This window comes from Oncorhynchus mykiss, chromosome 10 (assembly GCF_013265735.2).
Source record: "Oncorhynchus mykiss isolate Arlee chromosome 10, USDA_OmykA_1.1, whole genome shotgun sequence".
Lineage (NCBI taxonomy): Eukaryota > Metazoa > Chordata > Actinopteri > Salmoniformes > Salmonidae > Oncorhynchus > Oncorhynchus mykiss.
The window spans coordinates 77,977,055-78,004,311 of NC_048574.1; the positions used below are offsets into that span (position 1 = coordinate 77,977,055).

The 27,257-nt window shown below is 46.1% G+C and overlaps 1 protein-coding gene across 6 annotated transcripts in view; it reads right to left on the reverse strand.

The window, feature by feature from the left end:
* Window positions 1–554: 554 nt before the first annotated feature.
* LOC110519243 (catenin delta-1) overlaps window positions 555–27,257 on the reverse strand; it is a 54,996-nt gene continuing 28,293 nt past the window's right edge. For 2 of the 6 annotated variants that reach the window (XM_036934044.1, XM_036934049.1), the window contains 13 exons: window positions 26,405–26,522; window positions 26,078–26,122; window positions 24,085–24,196; window positions 21,043–21,060; window positions 20,605–20,664; window positions 20,084–20,211; window positions 15,262–15,412; window positions 14,811–15,006; window positions 14,231–14,427; window positions 5,283–5,330; window positions 5,110–5,192; window positions 3,867–3,921; window positions 555–3,105 (listed from right to left, as the gene is read on the reverse strand). In XM_036934044.1, the coding sequence (XP_036789939.1) occupies window positions 3,044–3,105; window positions 3,867–3,921; window positions 5,110–5,192; window positions 5,283–5,330; window positions 14,231–14,427; window positions 14,811–15,006; window positions 15,262–15,412; window positions 20,084–20,211; window positions 20,605–20,664; window positions 21,043–21,060; window positions 24,085–24,196; window positions 26,078–26,122; window positions 26,405–26,522 (1,273 nt within the window). In that variant the 3' untranslated portion in view covers window positions 555–3,043. Of the gene's footprint in view, window positions 3,106–3,826; window positions 3,922–5,109; window positions 5,193–5,282; window positions 5,331–14,230; window positions 14,428–14,810; window positions 15,007–15,261; window positions 15,413–20,083; window positions 20,212–20,604; window positions 20,665–21,042; window positions 21,061–24,084; window positions 24,197–26,077; window positions 26,123–26,404; window positions 26,523–27,257 lie in introns of all 6 variants that reach the window. The other 4 variants (XM_036934046.1, XM_036934047.1, XM_036934045.1 and 1 more) reach the window with 4 other exon arrangements.

The window sequence follows — 27,257 nt, forward strand, 5'->3', positions numbered from 1 at the left end:
ATGCTTACCTTTTCGATGCCAGTCAGGGCTTTTTCTTTTCTAGTGACTTGCTTTCTCAAAAATCAGAATATCGCCAACTAATTTGTTTCAAATAGTTAATGTTGACATATTCCCACAACGTGGTCAAATTCACGGACTGACGTCACACTTCAGAAAGTAGTTCTCTTCAACGTCAAAATCGCGAGGGGCGATCGTGCGTGTTCATGCGTAGTTAACGTGGGAAAAGCCAAGCCTGCACATTCGAATCATGGGGTCATTTCGGCTCGTCGTTGATAATCAACGTCTGTTGTTCCGCACTCAGCGGAAGGGCCATTTGATCTGATCAAGAGCAAACCTGTTGAAATCTTCAGTTCAATGTTGAAAAGTATTCTGTTGACTTTAGCCAATCAGAGGCGTGCGTTACTTCTCCCATTGATTTCAGCGACTCGACACCGTATGATTGATGTGTGTTTATGAAGAGTACAACTGTACAGGGAGAACTACTAACATTTACTGCAACACAATGCATTTCTCAAATCACACACAGAGATAGAGAGAAAAAAAGTCAAGGCCAGTATTGAAAAAAGCACTTTTTATTTTATTTATTATAAACAGTATTGCTTGTTACATATTCCATTCATGAGAGAAATGTGCAACATTAAGAGCCAAGGCATAGAAGAAGAGATTAAGGTTTTCATCCAGAATCACATTTTAGATCAGCGGTCCAATAATAAACTGTTGACAGAAATTGAGAGTTGGACTGTCTCCTAAATGTCCCCCTGTCCCCTATATAGTTAACTACTTTCACCCAGAGCCATATCAGGCCATTTAGTAGTGTACTATATTGGGAATATGGGACCATTTGGAATGTAAAATTGATTTTACATTGTGTTTTGCTTGTTTTCTCTACAATTAAAATATATAAACCATAAATGTTTCTCAATTCAAAAATAAACCTGATTGCATATGCGTTCACCCACAATACCTGCAAGACGAATAAACCCAAATCATAAAATATAAAAACAATACATAAAACCAGTAAAATTAACAAATATTTATCTTCTATATATAGTTAAATTTGCTTTTTATTTTATTTATTTTTTAAATAGCAACTAGAATCAAAATCAGGTCTTTGCACTTATACAAATCTTGCTAATTTAATTTTATGCTCCGCCCCTCTTTAGTCCCACTTTCCCATTGGATTCCACTCCCACATCATTTCCTGTATCAGTTCTAGATCATCTCATTCTAGGACTATCTGGTTACAAGGCAACTCATTTACATTTTTCTGAGACTGACCATTTGTAGTGTTGGATTGGCATGAAAATAATCAAAAGGAACCAAGAAACGCTTTTACCCCTAGTGCTTTAATCTACTGAGAAAATATCTACATCTTACTCTGCACTGAGAATAATAATGTCATCTACGGTACTAAAGGAACTCTGTCTGGGGGGGAAACAACCAGCTAAATGTGTCCTCTCCCCTCTTAGTGTTCTGTGGTCTCCATGGACACCAGCCAGTCCAGCAGGGTAGATGGACACCCAGGCGTAGGTTCAGTAGGCTGGAACACTCCAGTCTGACGTGGAACGTATGGCACTAGAATGGTTCTCTCTGTTCCATATGCAGAGCATCAATCATATCAACTCTATACATTCCATTGTGTTATTATGCGGAACACACACAAAAAAACTGTTCTATACATTCCATTTGGATTCAATGTTCTGGAATGTTGCTGCTAGTGAATGATACCCCCAGGGAAAACCCCCATCCCACCTTAAAAACACCAACGAACGAGGCACTCCAGTTAGCCATGAGCCACACAGACGTAGTTGAAGGCGATCACATATTTACACATTCATATATATAGAGATTCGCAGATTGAAAGAAATGCAGTCACTGGATCAACAATCAAATCTGTGGTTTCTCCCATAGCTTCAGGAGAACCATTAGAACCAGAGCGAGTTGAGAAAGGGGGTATAACAATGACGCTAAAGAGCCACACAGATAGAAATGTATTGAATAGAGCCGAAACGGTTCACTGGTCTATTATACATGGCTGAAAATCATAGAAATATAATCTGCAGAACAGACGATCAAGAATGTTCTGTGACGCAAGACCCATGTGTAAAATGTTAAAGTGGTCGTCAAGCTACTTACTTTCCCACAACACTGCCCAATGGCACACCAGTGCCTGTCTGACATCACCCAATGATGTCATATACACTAGAACATCACAACAGATGGCTCTGAGAAGAGAAGTAGTGTTCAGAAATACTCTGTAGTAGAAAGTTACTGCAATAGTGGTGTGTAGCTTGGCACGTGTTCATCACTGTAGTCAGAACCACAACTCAGCAATCACACCTTAAACAAAGACCGAAGCAACACCGGCAGTAGAACAACAAACATTGATTCTTTGTTGGGAAACAGAAGTTTAGTGGTAATTAGTTATCACAAGAAGAAAAAAACCTTGAATGGAAATCTTCACAATCACTTGTAGAAATGCAGCTTGAACCATTCCAGTAAAAAAAGGGGGTTGTCAGTTTATGTTCAGTTACAGTTTGAATCCCATTCCAACAGTTCCCTTTTGATTAGCTTTGTTACTGTGGTGGTGAACGTTCCCAGTTTCCAGATGAAGTCACAACTGTCCCTATTGTGGTGGGAGGAGTTAGTGTAGTGTCGGGGGTTAGTGTGTCACTGTGGTGGGAGGAGTTAGTGTAGTGTTGGGGGTTAGTGTGTCACTGTGGTGGGAGGAGTTACTAAATTAGAAGTGGTCTTCTGTCATAGTAGTGTCGACAGGTAGAAGAGGGATGTCAGGAGTCCATAGTGTTCCTTTAGTGGCTAAAAGTCACAGTCTAAATAGAGGAATGAGGGAGAGCTAGGGAGGTGAGGAAGGCTGAAGGTCATGCAAGTGGCTTATGTCACAGACCCCGAGAGAGATAAGAGGGAAAGAAGATTAAGAAATTGAGAGGAGAGAGGAAAAAAAGAGAGAGAGAGAAAAAGAGACACAGAAGGAGAGAGTCCAGTTCTAGTGGAGTCAGTGGTCCCTCAGTGAGTGTCCAGAGGTTCAGCAGGGGCAGTAGGCCGGTAGAGGCTGCTCTCTTCTAGTGATGCACACTATCAGTTTCTCTGTGGGAAGACCAGGACACACACACAGAGAGAGAGAGAAAGAGAGAGAGACAGAGAGACAGAGACAGAGACAGAGAGAGAGAGAGCGAGAGAGAAGGGTTACTACCATGTGTAATATTTGTAGTAAGAGTGCAACTCATAAACCAGCTGTATAAACTTAGAGGATTGAGAGGACACAGAACCTGCTAGTTAAGACAATATCGGTCACAGCCTAAACATTACCAATCAATACATGACACACACACAGCCTAAACATTACCAATCAACACATGAGACAGACAACATGAACACACACAGCCTAAACATCACCAATCAATACATGACACACACACAGCCTAAACATTACCAATCAACACATGACAGACAACATGAACACACACAGCCTAAACATCACCAAACAATACATGACACACACACAGCCTAAACATTACCAATCAACACATGACACACAGACAACATGAACACACACAGCCTAAACATCACCAATCAATACATGACACAGACGCTTGAAAAGAGATCAAACACAAAATTCCATATGTATACAGACATGAAACAAACGAACATCAAGACACAAGATCAACAACATACTATATCAATTATACAAATCACCAGCAGAGGGAGCAAGAAACAAACACTAATACAATGGGGGACACACACAGAGGTTAGTTAGGCCATGCGGTTTAGTGAGAGAGGCAGGTGTTCAGTCGGTGGACACACATACCATGCGCTCACATGCAGTGTGTGGGGGGGTGTGGCCTAACCGTCATAAGAGTCCATGAGAGGAACAGAGTCCCGCCTCTCCTCATACAGCCCTCCCTGAGAGGGGGAAGAGAAGGTGGGAGGAAGAGAAAAGGGGGAGAAAGAAAGAACGGGGAGGGGGGGAGAAAGAAAGAACGGGGAGGGAGGGAGAGAAAGAACGGGGAGGGGAGAAAGAACGGGGAGGGGTGAAAGAACGGGGAGGGGTGAAAGAACGGGGAGGGGTGAAAGAACGGGGAGGGGGAGAAAGAAAGAACGGGGAGGGAGGGAGGGAGAAAGAAAGAACGGGGAGGGAGGGAGGGAGAAAGAAAGAACGGGGAGGGAGGGAGGGAGAAAGAAAGAACGGGGAGGGAGGGAGGGAGAAAGAAAGAACAGGGAGGGAGGGAGGGAGAAAGAAACAAACGGGGAGGGAGAAAGAAAGAAAGGGGAGGGAGGGAGGGAGAAAGAAAGAACGGGGAGGGAGGGAGAAAGAAACAAACGGGGAGGGAGGGAGAAAGAACGGGGAGGGAGGGAGAAAGAAAGAACGGGGAGGGAGGGAGAAAGAAAGAACGGGGAGGGAGGGAGAGAGAACGGGGAGGGAGGGAGAGAGAACGGGGAGGGAGGGAGAGAGAACGGGGAGGGAGGGAGAGAGAACGGGGAGGGAGGGAGAGAGAACGGGGAGGGAGGGAGAGAGAACGGGGAGGGAGAGAGAACGGGGAGGGAGAGAGAACGGGGAGGGAGAGAGAACGGGGAGGGAGAAAGAACGGGGAGGGAGAAAGAACGGGGAGGGAGAAAGAACGGGGAGGGAGAAAGAACGGGGAGGGAGAAAGAACGGGGAGGAAGAAAGAACGGGGAGGAAGAAAGAACGGGGAGGGAGAAAGAACGGGGAGGGAGAAAGAACGGGGAGGGAGGGAGGGAGAGAAAGAAAGAACGGGGAGGGAGAAAGAACGGGGAGGGAGAAAGAATGGGGAGGAGGGGGAGAAAAGGGTGGTAAGGAAGACAGGAGAGAGAAAAGGGGGAGGGAGAAGAGGGAAGAAAGGTGGTGGGTTGAAGCAGAGTGAGAGAAAAAAAGAGAGAGACGGGTGTGTTCAGAACGAACAATATGAAAACCAGATAAGAGAGAGAGAGGGGAAGAGAGAGAGAGAGGGGAAGAGAGAGTGTTGATAAAGTGGGTTAGTGTCAGAAGTTAAGTGAGAAATCGTTTGTGAGAAAAGAAGCTAACCACAGTATTTAGTGAGACATGCGAGAACATGCTCTGTGTGTGTGTACCTGTGCTGTGTCTTTGTCAGCAGGCTCCAGTGTTCTGTCCAGAGTGTTCTTCCTCCCCCTCTGGTCCAGTGTGGAGTAGGCATCTGGAAGACAGCCACGGCCTGTTAACAGCTGTGTGTTTAGGCGTGTGCGTCTGTGTTGGTGTGTGTGTGTGTGTGTGTGTGCAGACATACCTGGTCCCATATCATTTAGTGGAATCATGTCTCTCTTGTCTCCTCCTCCTGACAAACAAACACAGTCACAGGATGAGAGACAGCTAGTGTGTAGGTAATAGTGTGGTGGTGGTTATAGTGTGGTGGTGGTTATAGTGTGGTGGTGGTTATAGTGTGGTGGTGGTGTTTATAGTGTGGTGGTGGTTATAGTGTGGTGGTGGTGGTTATAGTGTGGTGGTGGTGGTTATAGTGTGGTGGTGGTGGTTATAGTGGTTATAGTGTGGTGGTGGTTATAGTGTGGTGGTGGTTGTAGGTTATAGTGTGGTGGTGGTGTTTATAGTGTGGTGGTAGGTTATAGTGTGGTGGTGGTGGTTATAGTGTGGTGGTGGTGGTTATAGTGTGGTGGTGGTGGTTATAGTGTGGTGGTGGTGGTTATAGTGTGGTGGTGGTGGTTATAGTGTGGTGGTGGTGGTTATAGTGTGGTGGTGGTGGTTGTTATAGTGTGGTGGTGGTGGTTGTTATAGTGTGGTGGTGGTGGTTGTTATAGTGTGGTGGTGGTGGTTATAGTGTGGTGGTGGTGGTTATAGTGTGGTGGTGGTGGTTATAGTGTGGTGGTGGTGGTTATAGTGTGGTGGTAGGTTATAGTGTGGTGGTGGTTATAGTGTGGTGGTGGTTATAGTGTGGTGGTGGTGGTTATAGTGTGGTGGTGGTGGTTATAGTGTGGTGGTGGTTATAGTGTGGTGGTAGGTTATAGTGTGGTGGTAGGTTATAGTGTGGTGGTAGGTTATAGTGTGGTGGTGGTTATAGTGTGGTGGTGTTTATAGTGTGGTGGTGTTTATAGTGTGGTGGTGTTTATAGTGTGGTGGTTATAGTGTGGTGGTGGTTATAGTGTGGTGGTGGTGGTTATAGTGTGGTGGTGGTGGTTATAGTGTGGTGGTGGTGGTTATAGTGTGGTGGTGGTGGTTATAGTGTGGTGGTGGTGGTTATAGTGTGGTGGTGGTGGTTATAGTGTGGTGGTGGTTATAGTGTGGTGGTGGTTATAGTGTGGTGGTGGTTATAGTGTGGTGGTGTTTATAGTGTGGTGGTGGTTATAGTGTGGTGGTGGTTATAGTGTGGTGGTGTTTATAGTGTGGTGGTGGTGGTTATAGTGTGGTGGTGGTTATAGTGTGGTGGTGGTTATAGTGTGGTGGTGGTTATAGTGTGGTGGTGTTTATAGTGTGGTGGTAGGTTATAGTGTGGTGGTGTTTATAGTGTGGTGGTGTTTATAGTGTGGTGGTGGTTATAGTGTGGTGGTGGTTATAGTGTGGTGGTGGTTATAGTGTGGTGGTGGTTATAGTGTGGTGGTGGTTATAGTGTGGTGGTGGTGGTTATAGTGTGGTGGTGGTTATAGTGTGGTGGTGGTTATAGTGTGGTGGTGGTTATAGTGTGGTGGTTATAGTGTGGTGGTGGTTATAGTGTGGTGGTGGTTATAGTGTGGTGGTGGTTATAGTGTGGTGGTGGTTATAGTGTGGTGGTAGGTTATAGTGTGGTGGTAGGTTATAGTGTGGTGGTAGGTTATAGTGTGGTGGTGGTTATAGTGTGGTGGTGGTTATAGTGTGGTGGTGGTTATAGTGTGGTGGTGGTTATAGTGTGGTGGTGGTTATAGTGTGGTGGTGGTTATAGTGTGGTGGTGGTTATAGTGTGGTGGTGGTTATAGTGTGGTGGTGGTTATAGTGTGGTGGTGGTTATAGTGTGGTGGTAGTTATAGTGTGGTGGTAGTTATAGTGTGGTGGTTATAGTGTGGTGGTGGTTATAGTGTGGTGGTGGTTATAGTGTGGTGGTGTTTATAGTGTGGTGGTGTTTATAGTGTGGTGGTGGTTATAGTGTGGTGGTGGTTATAGTGTGGTGGTGGTTATAGTGTGGTGGTGTTTATAGTGTGGTGGTTATAGTGTGGTGGTGGTTATAGTGTGGTGGTGTTTATAGTGTGGTGGTGTTTATAGTGTGGTGGTGTTTATAGTGTGGTGGTGGTTATAGTGTGGTGGTGGTTATAGTGTGGTGTTTATAGTGTGGTGGTTATAGTGTGGTGGTGGTTATAGTGTGGTGGTGGTTATAGTGTGGTGGTGGTTATAGTGTGGTGGTGGTTATAGTGGTTATAGTGTGGTGGTGGTTATAGTGTGGTGGTGGTTATAGTGTGGTGGTGGTTATAGTGTGGTGGTGTTTATAGTGTGGTGGTGGTTATAGTGTGGTGGTGGTTATAGTGTGGTGGTGTTTATAGTGTGGTGGTGGTTATAGTGTGGTGGTGGTTATAGTGTGGTGGTTATAGTGTGGTGGTGTTTATAGTGTGGTGGTGTTTATAGTGTGGTGGTGTTTATAGTGTGGTGGTGTTTATAGTGTGGTGGTGGTTATAGTGTGGTGGTTATAGTGTGGTGGTGGTGGTTATAGTGTGGTGGTGGTTATAGTGTGGTGGTGGTTATAGTGTGGTGGTGGTTATAGTGTGGTGGTGGTGGTTATAGTGTGGTGGTGGTGGTTATAGTGTGGTGGTGGTTATAGTGTGGTGGTGGTTATAGTGTGGTGGTGGTTATAGTGTGGTGGTGGTTATAGTGTGGTGGTGGTTATAGTGTGGTGGTGGTTATAGTGTGGTGGTGTTTATAGTGTGGTGGTGGTTATAGTGTGGTGGTGGTTATAGTGTGGTGGTTATAGTGTGGTGGTGGTTATAGTGTGGTGGTGGTTATAGTGTGGTGGTGTTTATAGTGTGGTGGTGGTTATAGTGTGGTGGTGGTTATAGTGTGGTGGTGGTGGTTATAGTGTGGTGGTGGTGGTTATAGTGTGGTGGTGGTGGTTATAGTGTGGTGGTGGTGGTTATAGTGTGGTGGTGGTGGTTATAGTGTGGTGGTGGTGGTTATAGTGTGGTGGTGGTGGTTATAGTGTGGTGGTGTTTATAGTGTGGTGGTGGTTATAGTGTGGTGGTGGTTATAGTGTGGTGGTGGTTATAGTGTGGTGGTGGTTATAGTGTGGTGGTGTTTATAGTGTGGTGGTGTTTATAGTGTGGTGGTGTTTATAGTGTGGTGGTGTTTATAGTGTGGTGGTGGTTATAGTGTGGTGGTTATAGTGTGGTGGTGGTGGTTATAGTGTGGTGGTGGTTATAGTGTGGTGGTGGTTATAGTGTGGTGGTGGTTATAGTGTGGTGGTGGTGGTTATAGTGTGGTGGTGGTGGTTATAGTGTGGTGGTGGTGGTTATAGTGTGGTGGTGGTTATAGTGTGGTGGTGGTTATAGTGTGGTGGTGGTTATAGTGTGGTGGTTATAGTGTGGTGGTTATAGTGTGGTGGTGGTTATAGTGTGGTGGTGGTTATAGTGTGGTGGTGTTTATAGTGTGGTGGTAGGTTATAGTGTGGTGGTAGGTTATAGTGTGGTGGTGGTTATAGTGTGGTGGTGGTTATAGTGTGGTGGTGGTTATAGTGTGGTGGTGGTTATAGTGTGGTGGTGTTTATAGTGTGGTGGTGTTTATAGTGTGGTGGTGTTTATAGTGTGGTGGTGGTTATAGTGTGGTGGTGGTTATAGTGTGGTGTTTATAGTGTGGTGGTTATAGTGTGGTGGTGGTTATAGTGTGGTGGTGGTTATAGTGTGGTGGTGGTTATAGTGTGGTGGTGGTTATAGTGGTTATAGTGTGGTGGTGGTTATAGTGTGGTGGTGGTTATAGTGTGGTGGTGGTTATAGTGTGGTGGTGTTTATAGTGTGGTGGTGGTTATAGTGTGGTGGTGGTTATAGTGTGGTGGTGTTTATAGTGTGGTGGTGGTTATAGTGTGGTGGTGGTTATAGTGTGGTGGTTATAGTGTGGTGGTGTTTATAGTGTGGTGGTGTTTATAGTGTGGTGGTGTTTATAGTGTGGTGGTGTTTATAGTGTGGTGGTGGTTATAGTGTGGTGGTGGTGGTTATAGTGTGGTGGTGGTTATAGTGTGGTGGTGGTTATAGTGTGGTGGTGGTTATAGTGTGGTGGTGGTGGTTATAGTGTGGTGGTGGTGGTTATAGTGTGGTGGTGGTTATAGTGTGGTGGTGGTTATAGTGTGGTGGTGGTTATAGTGTGGTGGTGGTTATAGTGTGGTGGTGGTTATAGTGTGGTGGTGGTTATAGTGTGGTGGTGGTTATAGTGTGGTGGTGGTTATAGTGTGGTGGTGGTTATAGTGTGGTGGTGGTTATAGTGTGGTGGTGTTTATAGTGTGGTGGTGGTTATAGTGTGGTGGTTATAGTGTGGTGGTGGTTATAGTGTGGTGGTGGTTATAGTGTGGTGGTGTTTATAGTGTGGTGGTGGTTATAGTGTGGTGGTGTTTATAGTGTGGTGGTGGTTATAGTGTGGCGGTGGTTATAGTGTGGCGGTGGTTATAGTGTGGCGGTGGTTATAGTGTGGCGGTGGTTATAGTGTGGTGTTTATAGTGTGGTGGTGTTTATAGTGTGGTGGTGGTTATAGTGTGGTGGTGTTTATAGTGTGGTGGTGGTTATAGTGTGGTGGTGGTTATAGTGTGGTGGTGTTTATAGTGTGGTGGTGTTTATAGTGTGGTGGTGGTTATAGTGTGGTGGTGGTTATAGTGTGGTGGTGGTTATAGTGTGGTGGTGTTTATAGTGTGGTGGTTATAGTGTGGTGGTGGTTATAGTGTGGTGGTGTTTATAGTGTGGTGGTGTTTATAGTGTGGTGGTGTTTATAGTGTGGTGGTGGTTATAGTGTGGTGGTGGTTATAGTGTGGTGTTTATAGTGTGGTGGTTATAGTGTGGTGGTGGTTATAGTGTGGTGGTGGTTATAGTGTGGTGGTGGTTATAGTGTGGTGGTGGTTATAGTGTGGTGGTGGTTATAGTGTGGTGGTGTTTATAGTGTGGTGGTGTTTATAGTGTGGTGGTGGTTATAGTGTGGTGGTGGTTATAGTGTGGTGGTGGTTATAGTGTGGTGGTGGTTATAGTGTGGTGGTGTTTATAGTGTGGTGGTGTTTATAGTGTGGTGGTGTTTATAGTGTGGTGGTGGTTATAGTGTGGTGGTGGTTATAGTGTGGTGGTGTTTATAGTGTGGTGGTGGTTATAGTGTGGTGGTGGTTATAGTGTGGTGGTGGTTATAGTGTGGTGGTGGTTATAGTGTGGTGGTGGTTATAGTGTGGTGGTGGTTATAGTGTGGTGGTGGTGGTTATAGTGTGGTGGTGTTTATAGTGTGGTGGTAGGTTATAGTGTGGTGGTAGGTTATAGTGTGGTGGTGGTTATAGTGTGGTGGTGGTTATAGTGTGGTGGTGTTTATGGTGTGGTGGTGGTTATAGTGTGGTGGTGGTTATAGTGTGGTGGTGGTTATAGTGTGGTGGTGTTTATAGTGTGGTGGTGGTTATAGTGTGGTGGTGTTTATGGTGTGGTGGTGTTTATGGTGTGGTGGTGGTTATAGTGTGGTGGTGTTTATAGTGTGGTGGTGGTTATAGTGTGGTGGTGGTTATAGTGTGGTGGTGGTGGTTATAGTGTGGTGGTGGTTATAGTGTGGTGGTGGTTATAGTGTGGTGGTGGTGGTTATAGTGTGGTGGTGTTTATAGTGTGGTGGTGTTTATGGTGTGGTGGTGGTTATAGTGTGGTGGTGTTTATGGTGTGGTGGTGGTTATAGTGTGGTGGTGTTTATAGTGTGGTGGTGGTTATAGTGTGGTGGTGGTTATAGTGTGGTGGTGGTGGTTATAGTGTGGTGGTGGTGGTTATAGTGTGGTGGTGGTGGTTATAGTGTGGTGGTGGTGGTTATAGTGTGGTGGTGGTGGTTATAGTGTGGTGGTGGTGGTTATAGTGTGGTGGTGGTGGTTATAGTGTGGTGGTGTTTATAGTGTGGTGGTGGTTATAGTGTGGTGGTGGTTATAGTGTGGTGGTGGTTATAGTGTGGTGGTGGTTATAGTGTGGTGGTGGTTATAGTGTGGTGGTGTTTATAGTGTGGTGGTGTTTATAGTGTGGTGGTAGGTTATAGTGTGGTGGTGGTTATAGTGTGGTGGTGGTTAGTGTGGTGGTTATAGTGTGGTGGTGTTTATGGTGTGGTGGTGGTTATAGTGTGGTGGTGTTTATAGTGTGGTGGTGGTTATAGTGTGGTGGTGGTTATAGTGTGGTGGTGGTTATAGTGTGGTGGTGGTTATAGTGTGGTGGTGGTGGTTATAGTGTGGTGGTGGTTATAGTGTGGTGGTGGTTATAGTGTGGTGGTGGTGGTTATAGTGTGGTGGTGTTTATAGTGTGGTGGTGTTTATAGTGTGGTGGTGTTTATGGTGTGGTGGTGTTTATGGTGTGGTGGTGTTTATAGTGTGGTGGTGTTTATAGTGTGGTGGTGGTTATAGTGTGGTGGTGGTTATAGTGTGGTGGTGGTTATAGTGTGGTGGTGGTTATAGTGTGGTGGTGGTGGTTATAGTGTGGTGGTGGTGGTTATAGTGTGGTGGTGGTGGTTATAGTGTGGTGGTGGTGGTTATAGTGTGGTGGTGGTGGTTATAGTGTGGTGGTGGTGTTTATAGTGTGGTGGTGTTTATAGTGTGGTGGTGGTTATAGTGTGGTGGTGGTTATAGTGTGGTGGTGGTTATAGTGTGGTGGTGGTTATAGTGTGGTGGTGGTTATAGTGTGGTGGTGGTTATAGTGTGGTGGTGTTTATAGTGTGGTGGTGTTTATAGTGTGGTGGTAGGTTATAGTGTGGTGGTGGTTATAGTGTGGTGGTGTTTATAGTGTGGTGGTGTTTATAGTGTGGTGGTTATAGTGTGGTGGTGGTTATAGTGTGGTGGTGGTTATAGTGTGGTGGTGTTTATAGTGTGGTGGTGTTTATAGTGTGGTGGTGTTTATAGTGTGGTGGTGTTTATAGTGTGGTGGTTATAGTGTGGTGGTGGTTATAGTGTGGTGTTTATAGTGTGGTGGTTATAGTGTGGTGGTGGTTATAGTGTGGTGGTGGTTATAGTGTGGTGGTGGTTATAGTGTGGTGGTGGTTATAGTGGTTATAGTGTGGTGGTGGTTATAGTGTGGTGGTAGGTTATAGTGTGGTGGTAGGTTATAGTGTGGTGGTGGTTATAGTGTGGTGGTGTTTATAGTGTGGTGGTGGTTATAGTGTGGTGGTGGTGGTTATAGTGTGGTGGTGGTTATAGTGTGGTGGTGGTTATAGTGTGGTGGTGGTTATAGTGTGGTGGTGTTTATGGTGTGGTGGTGTTTATAGTGTGGTGGTGTTTATAGTGTGGTGGTGGTTATAGTGTGGTGGTGGTTATAGTGTGGTGGTGGTTATAGTGTGGTGGTGTTTATGGTGTGGTGGTGGTTATAGTGTGGTGGTGTTTATGGTGTGGTGGTGGTTATAGTGTGGTGGTGTTTATAGTGTGGTGGTGGTTATAGTGTGGTGGTGGTTATAGTGTGGTGGTGGTTATAGTGTGGTGGTGGTTATAGTGTGGTGGTGGTTATAGTGTGGTGGTGGTTATAGTGTGGTGGTGGTTATAGTGTGGTGGTGGTTATAGTGTGGTGGTGGTGGTTATAGTGTGGTGGTGGTGGTTATAGTGTGGTGGTGTTTATAGTGTGGTGGTTATAGTGTGGTGGTGGTTATAGTGTGGTGTTTATAGTGTGGTGGTTATAGTGTGGTGGTGGTTATAGTGTGGTGGTGGTTATAGTGTGGTGGTGGTTATAGTGTGGTGGTGGTTATAGTGGTTATAGTGTGGTGGTGGTTATAGTGTGGTGGTAGGTTATAGTGTGGTGGTAGGTTATAGTGTGGTGGTGGTTATAGTGTGGTGGTGTTTATAGTGTGGTGGTGGTTATAGTGTGGTGGTGGTGGTTATAGTGTGGTGGTGGTTATAGTGTGGTGGTGGTTATAGTGTGGTGGTGGTTATAGTGTGGTGGTGTTTATGGTGTGGTGGTGTTTATAGTGTGGTGGTGTTTATAGTGTGGTGGTGGTTATAGTGTGGTGGTGGTTATAGTGTGGTGGTGGTTATAGTGTGGTGGTGTTTATGGTGTGGTGGTGGTTATAGTGTGGTGGTGTTTATGGTGTGGTGGTGGTTATAGTGTGGTGGTGTTTATAGTGTGGTGGTGGTTATAGTGTGGTGGTGGTTATAGTGTGGTGGTGGTTATAGTGTGGTGGTGGTTATAGTGTGGTGGTGGTTATAGTGTGGTGGTGGTTATAGTGTGGTGGTGGTTATAGTGTGGTGGTGGTTATAGTGTGGTGGTGGTTATAGTGTGGTGGTGGTGGTTATAGTGTGGTGGTGGTGGTTATAGTGTGGTGGTGGTTATAGTGTGGTGGTGGTTATAGTGTGGTGGTGGTTATAGTGTGGTGGTGGTGGTTATAGTGTGGTGGTGGTGGTTATAGTGTGGTGGTGTTTATAGTGTGGTGGTGGTTATAGTGTGGTGGTGGTTATAGTGTGGTGGTGGTTATAGTGTGGTGGTGGTTATAGTGTGGTGGTGGTTATAGTGTGGTGGTGGTTATAGTGTGGTGGTGTTTATAGTGTGGTGGTAGGTTATAGTGTGGTGGTGGTTATAGTGTGGTGGTTATAGTGTGGTGGTGGTTATAGTGTGGTTATAGTGTGGTGGTGTTTATAGTGTGGTGGTTATAGTGTGGTGGTGGTTATAGTGTGGTGGTGTTTATAGTGTGGTGGTGTTTATAGTGTGGTGGTGTTTATAGTGTGGTGGTGTTTATAGTGTGGTGGTGGTTATAGTGTGGTGGTGGTTATAGTGTGGTGGTGGTTATAGTGTGGTGGTGTTTATAGTGTGGTGGTTACTGGGGGGGGGGGGGGGGGGGGGGAATGGGGTCCCCACAGAAAACCACTGAATACAACCACTATAGGCTATTCAGAGCCGTGGTCGGGTCGGGTCCATCAGCTGTAGTTACATAGACCTGTGGCAATCAAACATGGATCCAACCCAGACCCCAGGGACAATTTTAGACTCAGACACCTAGTTCCAGAGTCGGGTCTCAGATATTGGGGTAGACCTGTGAAGACCTCAGTGTGTGTGTGTGTGTGTGTGTGTAGCTAGATGTTATTGTCTGTCTCACCCCTGTCTATGAGCGGCAGCGTACTGTCTTCATATCCTCCGTTGACCCGGGGCTGGGTGCTGTTGGGCGGGTTGAGGTTCACCATGAAGTCTGTCTTCTTCCAGCCATCCTTCTCCAGGGTCTTCCTCAACTCTTTATAGCCCCAAACTAACTGGAGTATCAGGCCGGCACCACGCACCTCTCGCTCTGACCGGTTCCTATCAGGAGAGAGAACTGGAGGACTCAGAAAGAGAAACAGCATCAAACAGAAAGAGGTGATTCAACTACACCCCCCCAGTCCACCCCGGAGGGAGATCAACTACACCCCTCCCATTCCATTTGACCCCGGAGGGAGGTAAACTACACCCCCCCCCCCCCCCCCCCCCCCCCCCAGTTCACCCCGGGGAGAGTTCAACAACACCCCCCCAGTCTCAGTTTTTCCTTTCAATTAGTGTGTAATTGATCAGTAAAAGGGAGAAACCCTGCAGACCCTCCGCCCACCAGAGACTGAGTTTGACACTCCTGTTCAACATCATCCAGACTGATGGAAAGAGACACATGCACCTCTTTTTGTCACACACACACACACACACAAGCTTACCCATCCTTATTGATGAGCACCAGTCTCTCGATGCCCTGCGAGGCTCTGAGGATCTTGGCAGCGTCCAGGCTGGAGCCCAGAACCTCATGAAGGGTGCTCAGTACAGACACCACCGTCTCCTCTGACAGAGCCCTCACAGGCTGGCTCTGACCCCCACCAGGCAGGTTGGATACCAGGTGGGGGACTGCATGTTTACCTACAGAGACAAGAGTTAGAGAGACCTAGCTGTAGTATTTAATAACACAGGTTGGCTCAAAGAGAGCGCGAGAGAGGGAGAAAGAGAGGGAGAGAGAGAGGGAGAAAGAGAGAGGGAGAGAGAGAGAGAGAGAGAGAGAGAGAGAGGGAAAAAGAGCACGAGAGAGGGAGAAAGAGAGAGGGAGAAAGAGAGAGGGAGAAAGAGAGCAAGAGAAACAGGGAGAGGGAAAAACAGTTCCACAGAAACAGTACTAACCGAGCAGGTCTCTGTTGCGAGCGTCGATAGCCAGGTTCCTCAGAGCTCCAGACATGGCCCTAACCACCCGGTCGTTGCCATGGGCCAACAGCTCTGTCATCATGGGAAGACCCTTCTCCTGACGCAACAACGCACGGATATACCGCCCATACTGAGACAGAGAGAGAGAGAGAATACATACAGATCAATTATACCGCCCATACTGAGACAGAATACATACAGATCAATTATACCGCCCATACTGAGACAGAGAGAAAGAGAGAATACATACAGATCAATTATACCGCCCATACTGAGACAGAGAGAGAATACATACAGATCAATTATACCGCCCATACTGAGACAGAGAGAGAGAGAATACATACAGATCAATTATACCACCCATACTGAGACAGAGAGAGAATACATACAGATCAATTATACCACCCATACTGAGACAGAGAGAGAGAATACATAAAGATCAATTATACCGCCCATACTGAGACAGAGAGAATACATACAGATCAATTATACCGCCCATACTGAGACAGAGAGAGAGAGAATACATACAGATCAATTATACCGCCCATACTGAGACAGAGAGAGAGAGAATACATACAGATCAATTATACCGCCCATACTGAGACAGAGAGAGAGAGAATACATACAGATCAATTATACCGCCCATACTGAGACAGAGAGAGAATACATACAGATCAATTATACCGCCCATACTGAGACAGAGAGAGAATACATACAGATCAATTATACCGCCCATACTGAGACAGAGAGAGAGAGAGAATACATACAGATCAATTATACCGCCCATACTGAGACAGAGAGAGAGAGAATACATACAGATCAATTATAACGCCCATACTGAGACAGAGAGAGAGAGAATACATACAGATCAATTATACCGCCCATACTGAGACAGAATACATACAGATCAATTATACCGCCCATACTGAGACAGAGAGAGAGAGAATACATACAGATCAATTATACCGCCCATACTGAGACAGAGAGAGAATACATACAGATCAATTATACCACCCATACTGAGACAGAGAGAGAATACATACAGATCAATTATACCACCCATACTGAGACAGAGAGAGAGAGAGAATACATACAGATCAATTATACCACCCATACTGAGACAGAGAGAGAATACATACAGATCAATTATACCACCCATACTGAGACAGAGAGAGAGAGAATACATACAGATCAATTATACCGCCCATACTGAGACAGAGAGAGAATACATACAGATCAATTATACCACCCATACTGAGACAGAGAGAGAATACATACAGATCAATTATACCACCCATACTGAGACAGAATACATACAGATCAATTATACCGCCCATACTGAGACAGAGAGAGAGAGAATACATACAGATCAATTATACCACCCATACTGAGACAGAGAGAGAATACATACAGATCAATTATACCGCCCATACTGAGACAGAGAGAATACATACAGATCAATTATACCACCCATACTGAGACAGAGAGAGAGAGAGAATACATACAGATCAATTATACCGCCCATACTGAGACAGAGAGAGAATACATACAGATCAATTATACCGCCCATACTGAGACAGAGAGAGAGAGAGAATACATACAGATCAATTATACCACCCATACTGAGACAAAGAGAGAGAATACATACAGATCAATTATACCGCCCATACTGAGACAGAGAGAGAGAATACATACAGATCAATTATACCGCCCATACTGAGACAGAGAGAGAGAATACATACAGATCAATTATACCGCCCATACTGAGACAGAGAGAGAATACATACAGATCAATTATACCGCCCATACTGAGACAGAGAGAGAGAGAATACATACAGATCAATTATACCGCCCATACTGAGACAGAGAGAGAGAATACATACAGATCAATTATACCGCCCATACTGAGACAGAGAGAGAGAATACATACAGATCAATTATACCGCCCATACTGAGACAGAGAGAGAGAATACATACAGATCAATTATACCGCCCATACTGAGACAGAGAGAGAATACATACAGATCAATTATACCGCCCATACTGAGACAGAGAGAGAATACATACAGATCAATTATACCGCCCATACTGAGACAGAGAGAGAGAGAATACATACAGATCAATTATACCGCCCATACTGAGACAGAGAGAGAGAGAATACATACAGATCAATTATACCACCCATACTGAGACAGAGAGAGAATACATACAGATCAATTATACCACCCATACTGAGACAGAGAGAATACATACAGATCAATTATACCACCCATACTGAGACAGAGAGAGAGAGAATACATACAGATCAATTATACCGCCCATACTGAGACAGAGAGAGAGAGAATACATACAGATCAATTATACCGCCCATACTGAGACAGAGAGAGAGAGAATACATACAGATCAATTATACCGCCCACACTGAGACAGAGAGAGAGAGAGAATACATACAGATCAATTATACCGCCCATACCGAGACAGACAGAGAGAATACATACAGATCAATTATACCGCCCATACTGAGACAGAGAGAGAGAGAATACATACAGATCAATTATACCGCCCATACTGAGACAGAGAGAGAATACATACAGATCAATTATACCACCCATACTGAGACAGAGAGAGAATACATACAGATCAATTATACCACCCATACTGAGACAGAGAGAGAATACATACAGATCAATTATACCGCCCATACTGAGACAGAGAGAGAGAGAATACATACAGATCAATTATACCGCCCATACTGAGACAGAGAATACATACAGATCAATTATACCGCCCATACTGAGACAGAGAGAGAGAGAATACATACAGATCAATTATACCACCCATACTGAGACAGAGAGAGAGAGAATACATACAGATCAATTATACCGCCCATACTGAGACAGAGAGAGAGAGAATACATACAGATCAATTATACCGCCCATACTGAGACAGAGAGAGAGAGAATACATACAGATCAATTATACCACCCATACTGAGACAGAATACATACAGATCAATTATACCGCCCACACTGAGACAGAGAGAGAGAGAGAATACATACAGATCAATTATACCGCCCATACCGAGACAGACAGAGAGAATACATACAGATCAATTATACCGCCCATACTGAGACAGAGAGAGAGAGAATACATACAGATCAATTATACCGCCCATACTGAGACAGAGAGAGAATACATACAGATCAATTATACCACCCATACTGAGACAGAGAGAGAATACATACAGATCAATTATACCACCCATACTGAGACAGAGAGAGAATACATACAGATCAATTATACCGCCCATACTGAGACAGAGAGAGAGAGAATACATACAGATCAATTATACCGCCCATACTGAGACAGAGAATACATACAGATCAATTATACCGCCCATACTGAGACAGAGAGAGAGAATACATACAGATCAATTATACCGCCCATACTGAGACAGAGAGAGAGAGAGAGAATACATACAGATCAATTATACCGCCCATACTGAGACAGAGAGAGAATACATACAGATCAATTATACCACCCATACTGAGACAGAGAGAGAGAGAATACATACAGATCAATTATACCGCCCATACTGAGACAGAGAGAGAATACATACAGATCAATTATACCACCCATACTGAGACAGAGAGAGAGAGAATACATACAGATCAATTATACCGCCCATACTGAGACAGAATACATACAGATCAATTATACCACCCATACTGAGACAAAGAGAGAGAGAATACATACAGATCAATTATACCACCCATTCTGAGACAGAGAGAGAATACATACAGATCAATTATACCGCCCATACTGAGACAGAGAGAGAATACATACAGATCAATTATACCGCCCATACTGAGACAGAGAGAGAGAGAATACATACAGATCAATTATACCACCCATACTGAGACAAAGAGAGAATACATACAGATCAATTATACCGCCCATACTGAGACAGAGAGAGAATACATACAGATCAATTATACCACCCATACTGAGACAGAGAGAGAGAATACATACAGATCAATGATTATTGTAGTGTATTTGTGTTCAGGAAATGGACAGACTGTTTTGAGTACTAGACTGTGGTTTAACAAGGGTCTAGAAAGGTGGTGTCTGGGTTGGAGGTGGAGTTTGTGATTATACTGTGATTGACTTACAGTCCAGGTGTAAAGGGTTTCTGTTAGAGGTCAAGTAAGGAGGCTGAAAGGGATGTGTGTCTGGTGGTGGTTGTGTTTGGGTTAAACTAACAGGTCGTGGTGGTGTTGGGCCTGGTGGTGGTTGTGTTTGGGTTAAACTAACAGGTCGTGGTGTCTCAAGGTGTGTGGTGGTGTTGGGCCTGGTGGTGGTTGTGTTTGGGTTAAACTAACAGGTCGTGGTGTCTCAGGGTGTGTGGTGGTGTTGGGCCTGGTGGTGGTTGTGTTTGGGTTAAACTAACAGGTCGTGGTGTCTCAAGGTGTGTGGTGGTGTTGGGCCTGGTGGTGGTTGTGTTTGGGTTAAACTAACAGGTCGTGGTGTCTCAGGGTGTGTGGTGGTGTTGGGCCTGGTGGTGGTTGTGTTTGGGTTAAACTAACAGGTCGTGGTGGTGTTGGACCGGATGGTGGTTGTGTTTGGGTTAAACTAACAGGTTGTGGTGTCTCAGGGTGTGTGGTGGTGTTGGGCCTGGTGGTGGTTGTGTTTGGGTTAAACTAACAGGTCGTGGTGGTGTTGGACCGGATGGTGGTTGTGTTTGGGTTAAACTAACAGGCCGTGGTGTCTCAAGGTGTGTGGTGGTGGTGTGGTTGACTCACGGTCCAGCGTCCGGCACACAGGTTCTGCACGGCTCCGGCGGAGGCTTCCAGCACGGTGGGGTTCTTACTCTCCTTCAGCAGAGAGGTGTAGACACGCACCACCTCTGGCTGGAACAACAACTCATAACCTGGAGAGACACGGAGGGAGAGGTGTTAGAAACATGGAGACATCTCATCGTCTTCTCATTTTCACCTGCACTGTTGCTGCATTCAGAAATCTCAGACTTCAGTGAGTTCAGGAGAACTGGGAGCTGGGGGTCACTTTGAATGGTCATCCAGCTTGGAATAGAGCTCGGAATTTCAGAACTGAAGATCACTGACATGATTTGACCTCGTTTCCCAGTTGTCTTGAAAGCAGCATGATTGGGGAAAAAACTTCACAGGTGAAAACAATGTGATGGAAGCTCATTAGGCTGGCTTAGCTGTCGCCTGGTCACTTCTTTCAGATCAGTACAACAGATGAGTGGACAGGAGAAACATGCATATTCCAGTCTACATGATGCCACTTTATACTGTGTTACCTTTGGCAGGTGTAGTCCTCTTTGGAATGTCAATCATATCTGCTCCGTCTTCATTTCTCCCTGCAACAGAACATCAGAACACTGAGAAACAGACGCACAGAACACTCAATAAACCCCCCGCTACGGCGCTCCAGAACTCCCCCCGCCCACTACGGTGCTCTAGAACCCCCCGCCCGCTACGGTGCTCTAGAACCCTCTAACCGCTATGGTTCTCTAGAACCACACAGCTCTGTGAGCCACTGAAAAAAGCCGCTAGGTAGGAGCACACATTCTAACACAGACTCACACACACATGCTGCACACTGTCTCTTACACACATTGTCCTCTAGGAGACGGCAGAGAGCATGACAATGCATGCATAGAGTTAGGAGACTGACACATCATTAGCCAGTCCTAATTAATGCTCTACCCAGCAGACAAGCAGAGGTCAGAGCTTACCTTTAGAACACCAGTCATCTGTTCCACAGCAGAGAGGAGAGCAGAACGAGGGAGGATTAAATGATAGGAGGAGGAGAGAGGAAGATCATTTGAGTCAAGTCAGAACAGCAGCAGTGACCCAGCCACCAAGACACCTCCTCCCACCAAAGCACCAGCATAGATCAAATGTAAGATTAGAAACTATCGCAGCAAAAACACACACCAACATCCACGCCAGCACAATGACAAACCATCAACCACACACACCAACATCCACGCCAGCACAATGACAAACCATCAACCACACCCACCAACATCCACGCCAGCACAATGACAAACCATCAACAACACCCACCAACATCCACGCCAGCACAATGACAAACCATCAACCACACCCACCAACATCCACGCCAGCACAATGACAAACCATCAACAACACCCACCAACATCCACGCCAGCACAATGACAAACCATCAACCACACCCACCAACATCCACGCCAGCACAATGACAAACCATCAAAAACACACACCAACATCCACGCCAGCAACACACCAACATCCACGCCAGCACAATGACAAACCATCAACAACACACACCAACATCCACGCCAGCAACACACCAACATCCACGCCAGCACAATGACAAACCATCAACAACACACACCAACATCCACGCCAGCACAATGACAAACCATCAACAACACACACCAACATCCACGCCAGCAACACACCAACATCCACGCCAGCACAATGACAAACCATCAACAACACACACCAACATCCACGCCAGCACAATGACAAACCATCAACAACACACACCAACATCCACGCCAGCACAAAGACAAACCAGCAAAAACACACACCAACATCCACGCCAGCAACACACCAACATCCACGCCAGCACAATGACAAACCATCAACAACACACACCAACATCCACGCCAGCAACACACACCAACATCCACGCCAGCACAATGACAAACCATCAACAACACACACCAACATCCACGCCAGCACAATGACAAACCATCAACAACACACACCAACATCCACGCCAGCAACACACACCAACATCCACGCCATCATCAACACACACCAACATCCACGCCATCAACAACACACACCAACATCCACGCCAGCACAATGACAAACCATCAAAAACACACACCAACATCCACGCCAGCAACACACACCAACATCCACGCCAGCAACACACACCAACATCCACGCCAGCACAAAGACAAACCATCAAAAACACACACCAACATCCACGCCAGCACAATGACAAACCATCAACCACACACACCAACATCCACGCCAGCAACACACACCAACATCCACGCCAGCACAATGACAAACCATCAACAACACACACCAACATCCACGCCAGCAACACACCAACATCCACGCCAGCACAATGACAAACCATCAACAACACACACCAACATCCACGCCAGCACAATGACAAACCATCAACAACACACACCAACATCCACGCCAGCAACACACACCAACATCCACGCCAGCACAATGACAAACCATCAACAACACACACCAACATCCACGCCAGCAACACACACCAACATCCACGCCAGCACAAAGACAAACCAGCAAAAACACACACCAACATCCACGCCAGCAACACACCAACATCCACGCCAGCACAATGACAAACCATCAACAACACACACCAACATCCACGCCAGCAACACACACCAACATCCACGCCATCATCAACACACACCAACATCCACGCCATCAACAACACACACCAACATCCACGCCAGCACAATGACAAACCATCAAAAACACACACCAACATCCACGCCAGCACAAAGACAAACCATCAAAAACACACACCAACATCCACGCCAGCACAAAGACAAACCATCAAAAACACACACCAACATCCACGCCAGCAACACACACCAACATCCACGCCAGCAACACACACCAACATCCACGCCATCACAATGACAAACCATCAACAACACACACCAACATCCACGCCAGCAACACACCAACATCCACGCCAGCACAATGACAAACCATCAACAACACACACCAACATCCACGCCAGCACAATGACAAACCATCAACAACACACACCAACATCCACGCCAGCAACACACCAACATCCACGCCAGCACAATGACAAACCATCAACAACACACACCAACATCCACGCCAGCACAAAGACAAACCAGCAAAAACACACACCAACATCCACGCCAGCAACACACCAACATCCACGCCAGCACAATGACAAACCATCAACAACACACACCAACATCCACGCCAGCAACACACCAACATCCACGCCAGCACAATGACAAACCAGCAAAAACACACACCAACATCCACGCCAGCAACACACCAACATCCACGCCAGCACAATGACAAACCATCAACAACACACCAACATCCACGCCAGCACAATGACAAACCATCAACAACACACACCAACATCCACGCCAGCAACACACACCAACATCCACGCCAGCACAAAGACAAACCAGCAAAAACACACACCAACATCCACGCCAGCAACACACCAACATCCACGCCAGCACAATGACAAACCATCAACAACACACACCAACATCCACGCCAGCACAATGACAAACCATCAACAACACACACCAACATCCACGCCAGCAACACACACCAACATCCACGCCAGCACAATGACAAACCATCAACAACACACACCAACATCCACGCCAGCAACACACACCAACATCCACGCCAGCACAAAGACAAACCAGCAAAAACAAAATGTCTGTTCACAAATAGAGAAACAAATAATTTCCCTCAGACACACAGACATTAAGGAGTGAGACTGAACATTCTTTAGGATGGGGGTAAATAGCATTCAACATCCCAGGCCAACCACTGGTTCTCTGCTGTCTCTCTTCCCTGCTACACTGTCACTATACTGTGTACACACACTAAAGTCAACAATTGCATCACTCTCAATCTGCCTTCCTTCCACAGACAGATAATATAAACACTCTCTCACTCACACAGACAGACAGACACCCGCGCAAACACACACTGACCTTTGCCCCTGCGGGAGCTGAAGCGGTTGGTCTTTCCAGTGGAGGGGGCGGGGCCCTGGTTGAGGGACATGGCTTCCTGGTAGCGCTCAGCGCCCGGCACCTCCCGGTGAACCTAAGGTCAAGTCAAGTTTACAATCATATAGTATAATATTACTTATTTAAAGACATGCTGTGAAACTTTGGTGCCCACTCAGTATTTTCTTTACCCCTCTGGCTTTGGGCTGATGTGTCAACATGTTGTTCACACATTCAGAATCTAGAAGCAGAATTACTGTCTTAACTCAATTAGCCACGAAATCCCTAGTTTGAAAGCAACTTTTCCGGAACTATACTGTGCCATTCTCCCCCATTGTGGGTCAGCCCCCTAGCATTTCAAGTTCTAGCCAATGAGCTTCAGCCCCTCGCGATTTGAGTGACAGCTAACAAGATGCACACACAGCAGAGTGAGCGCTGAGGGACCACTTCTGGCTCGTGAGCACTACTTTCAGAGCTGTGAACAGTGTTGTCACCATGCTAAAAGGTCAACTTCCATACGGATACCAGGTTAAGTATCACAATACTCCATACAGTACTAAAACAATACCATGGCCAAAGTCACAGAATGGCACTTGAACCAGACAGATCTTCCAGTTTTATATTAAATGTTTTATTTTTGAATGTATGCGTTAATGAATGAATTATACAATCAATTTGACTTCATTTATTTTTACTAATCTAATTACATAACATCATGGTAATAATGTATTTGAACGGTAAATCTCTATTGATAAACTGGGCAAATCAAGATGTAGTCTAGGTGTATTCACATTACAGCTGAATGCATATTGAATAGCAGCGTGACCATGAATTGAGGTAGAGCTTTCTGGCTGATTTCATGGTGCTGCAGATGAAAAAAACGATCGTTTCCCTTCCATTTGGGACTTACTTTATTGTACTGATCAAAAACATTTGCATAGAAGAAGCCATCTGTTTATTTGATAACAGTGTCTCTCTTTAAGACCCATGACATTATTCACACACAGACAGTTCAAGGCTCGAGCAGATAGGACCTGGACTGGGACAGAGGAATAAAGGTTTAGGTCACAATCAGTGTTTCCTCAGAACAGGCCAGTGTTAGCCGCGGGGAAGTGGAACAGGCCAGTGTTAGCCGCGGGGAAGTGGAACAGGCCAGTGTTAGCCGCGGGGAAGTGGAACAGGCCAGTGTTAGCCGCGGGGAAGTGGAACAGGCCAGTGTTAGCCGCGGGGAAGTGGAACAGGCCAGTGTTAGCCGCGGGGAAGTGGAACAGGCCAGTGTTAGCCGCGGGGAAGTGGAACAGGCCAGTGTTAGCCGCGGGGAAGTGGAACAGGCCAGTGTTAGCCGCGGGGAAGTGGAACAGGCCAGTGTTAGCCACGGGGAAGTGGAACAGGCTAGTGTTAGCCACGGGGAAGTGGAACAGGCCAGTGTTAGCCGCGGGGAAGTGGAACAGGCCAGTGTTAGCCACGGGGAAGTGGAACAGGCTAGTGTTAGCCACGGGGAAGTGGAACAGGCTAGTGTTAGCCACGGGGAAGTGGAACAGGCTAGTGTTAGCCACGGGGAAGTGGAACAGGCTAGTGTTAGCCACGGGGAAGTGGAACAGGCTAGTGTTAGCCACGGGGAAGTGGAACAGGCCAGTGTTAGCCACGGGGAAGTGGAGTGGGCACCGTGCTCTCACGTCATAAGGGGACCTCGGCTGCGCTGATAAACTAACTTGATCCTCTCTCAATCAGTAGATGACACTCATTTGACAGAAGTACCTTTATCTAGGACCGAACCGTTTGTCATGTGCTGCTATCGGAAAAAGTACAGAAGTTTGGGTATACCATGCAACACTAAGAACTACTGGCTAAAAAGTCTACAGAAGTACCAGAGAATCTCTTTAAAGTACAATTCCAAAGGTCACAACATTACTAAAAAGGCAGGGTGAAACACTGTAGAAAGAAACAGAAAGGACAACAATATAAACTACAACAATACCTGATAGGACAGATTCCTCAGCAGACACATACTGTTCTCTATCAGCTGGAGACAAGACAGGGAGGGTGAGGGAGGGAGAGAGAGGGGGGGAGAGAGACAGGGGGGGAGGGAGAGAGAGAGAGAGGGAGAGAGGGAGAGAGAGAGAGAGAGAGGGGGAGGGAGCGAGAGAGGGGGGGAGAGAGAGAGAGAGAGAGGGGGCGAGAGAGAGAGGGGGGGCGAGAGAGAGGGGGGGATAAGACGAAGGAAAAGGAGAACAGGATTAAAATACATGCAGACACAATCAAAGTTCAGGATCACAAGATAAAACAGCAGTGTGTGTGGGCACACCTTGTTGTCCACGTCTTTCAGGTTGATCTGTGATTGGACAATGTACATGAGCGAGTCCACCAATCCTGTGCACTCTCTCAACTTCCTCCTGGCCTCACTGCGCTCTGAGCTCACGTTCCTGTTTTAGAGAGAGCGGTGGGAGGAGAGGTAGAGAAGGTGTGTGAGAAAAAACAAACAAGCAATACAGAAACAGAGGGGAAATGGGCAGAGACCAAGAGACAGAGAGAGAGAGAGACAGAGAGAGGGAGGAATGAGAGCGGCTACAATCAGTGGCCACATAAGGATTCCAGCACACAACCATTAGTAATAAAACACTGAGTGGCCCTATGTCAGTGTGTTGCAGAGACTGAAAGTCTGAAAGCGTGTGGTCACGTCCCAAAAAGCACCCTATTCTCTATGTGGTGCACTAATGTTAGTGATGGCCATATAGGGGATAGGGGGCCATTTAGGATGCAAGCCTGTGGTTGTTAAACTCCAGTCGAGTGAGGGGACAGTGAGATCGTAGATCAGGTTACTGGGCCAGTCATTGTGTTGTAGCCTGCCTTTAACAGAGACAGACACACCCACTGGGGAACACAGCACATTCCCACTCTGCCCTACCTTCTGGGAATTCCTCAGGCACACCTGTACAGACATGCACAAACACACACACACACTGCAAGACCAACACACAGCTACCAGTCACTAAATGGACGATACATTACTGTTTTATGGCTGGCTGACATCTTCAACACTGGTATTTATTTTACAATATCGTCTATCATGATATTTTGATACAGTGCCTAAGTTCAAATGAAAAGTTTGACAAATTGGACGACTTCACAGCCAGTTTGGTCCTAGCTGGGTTGAGTAT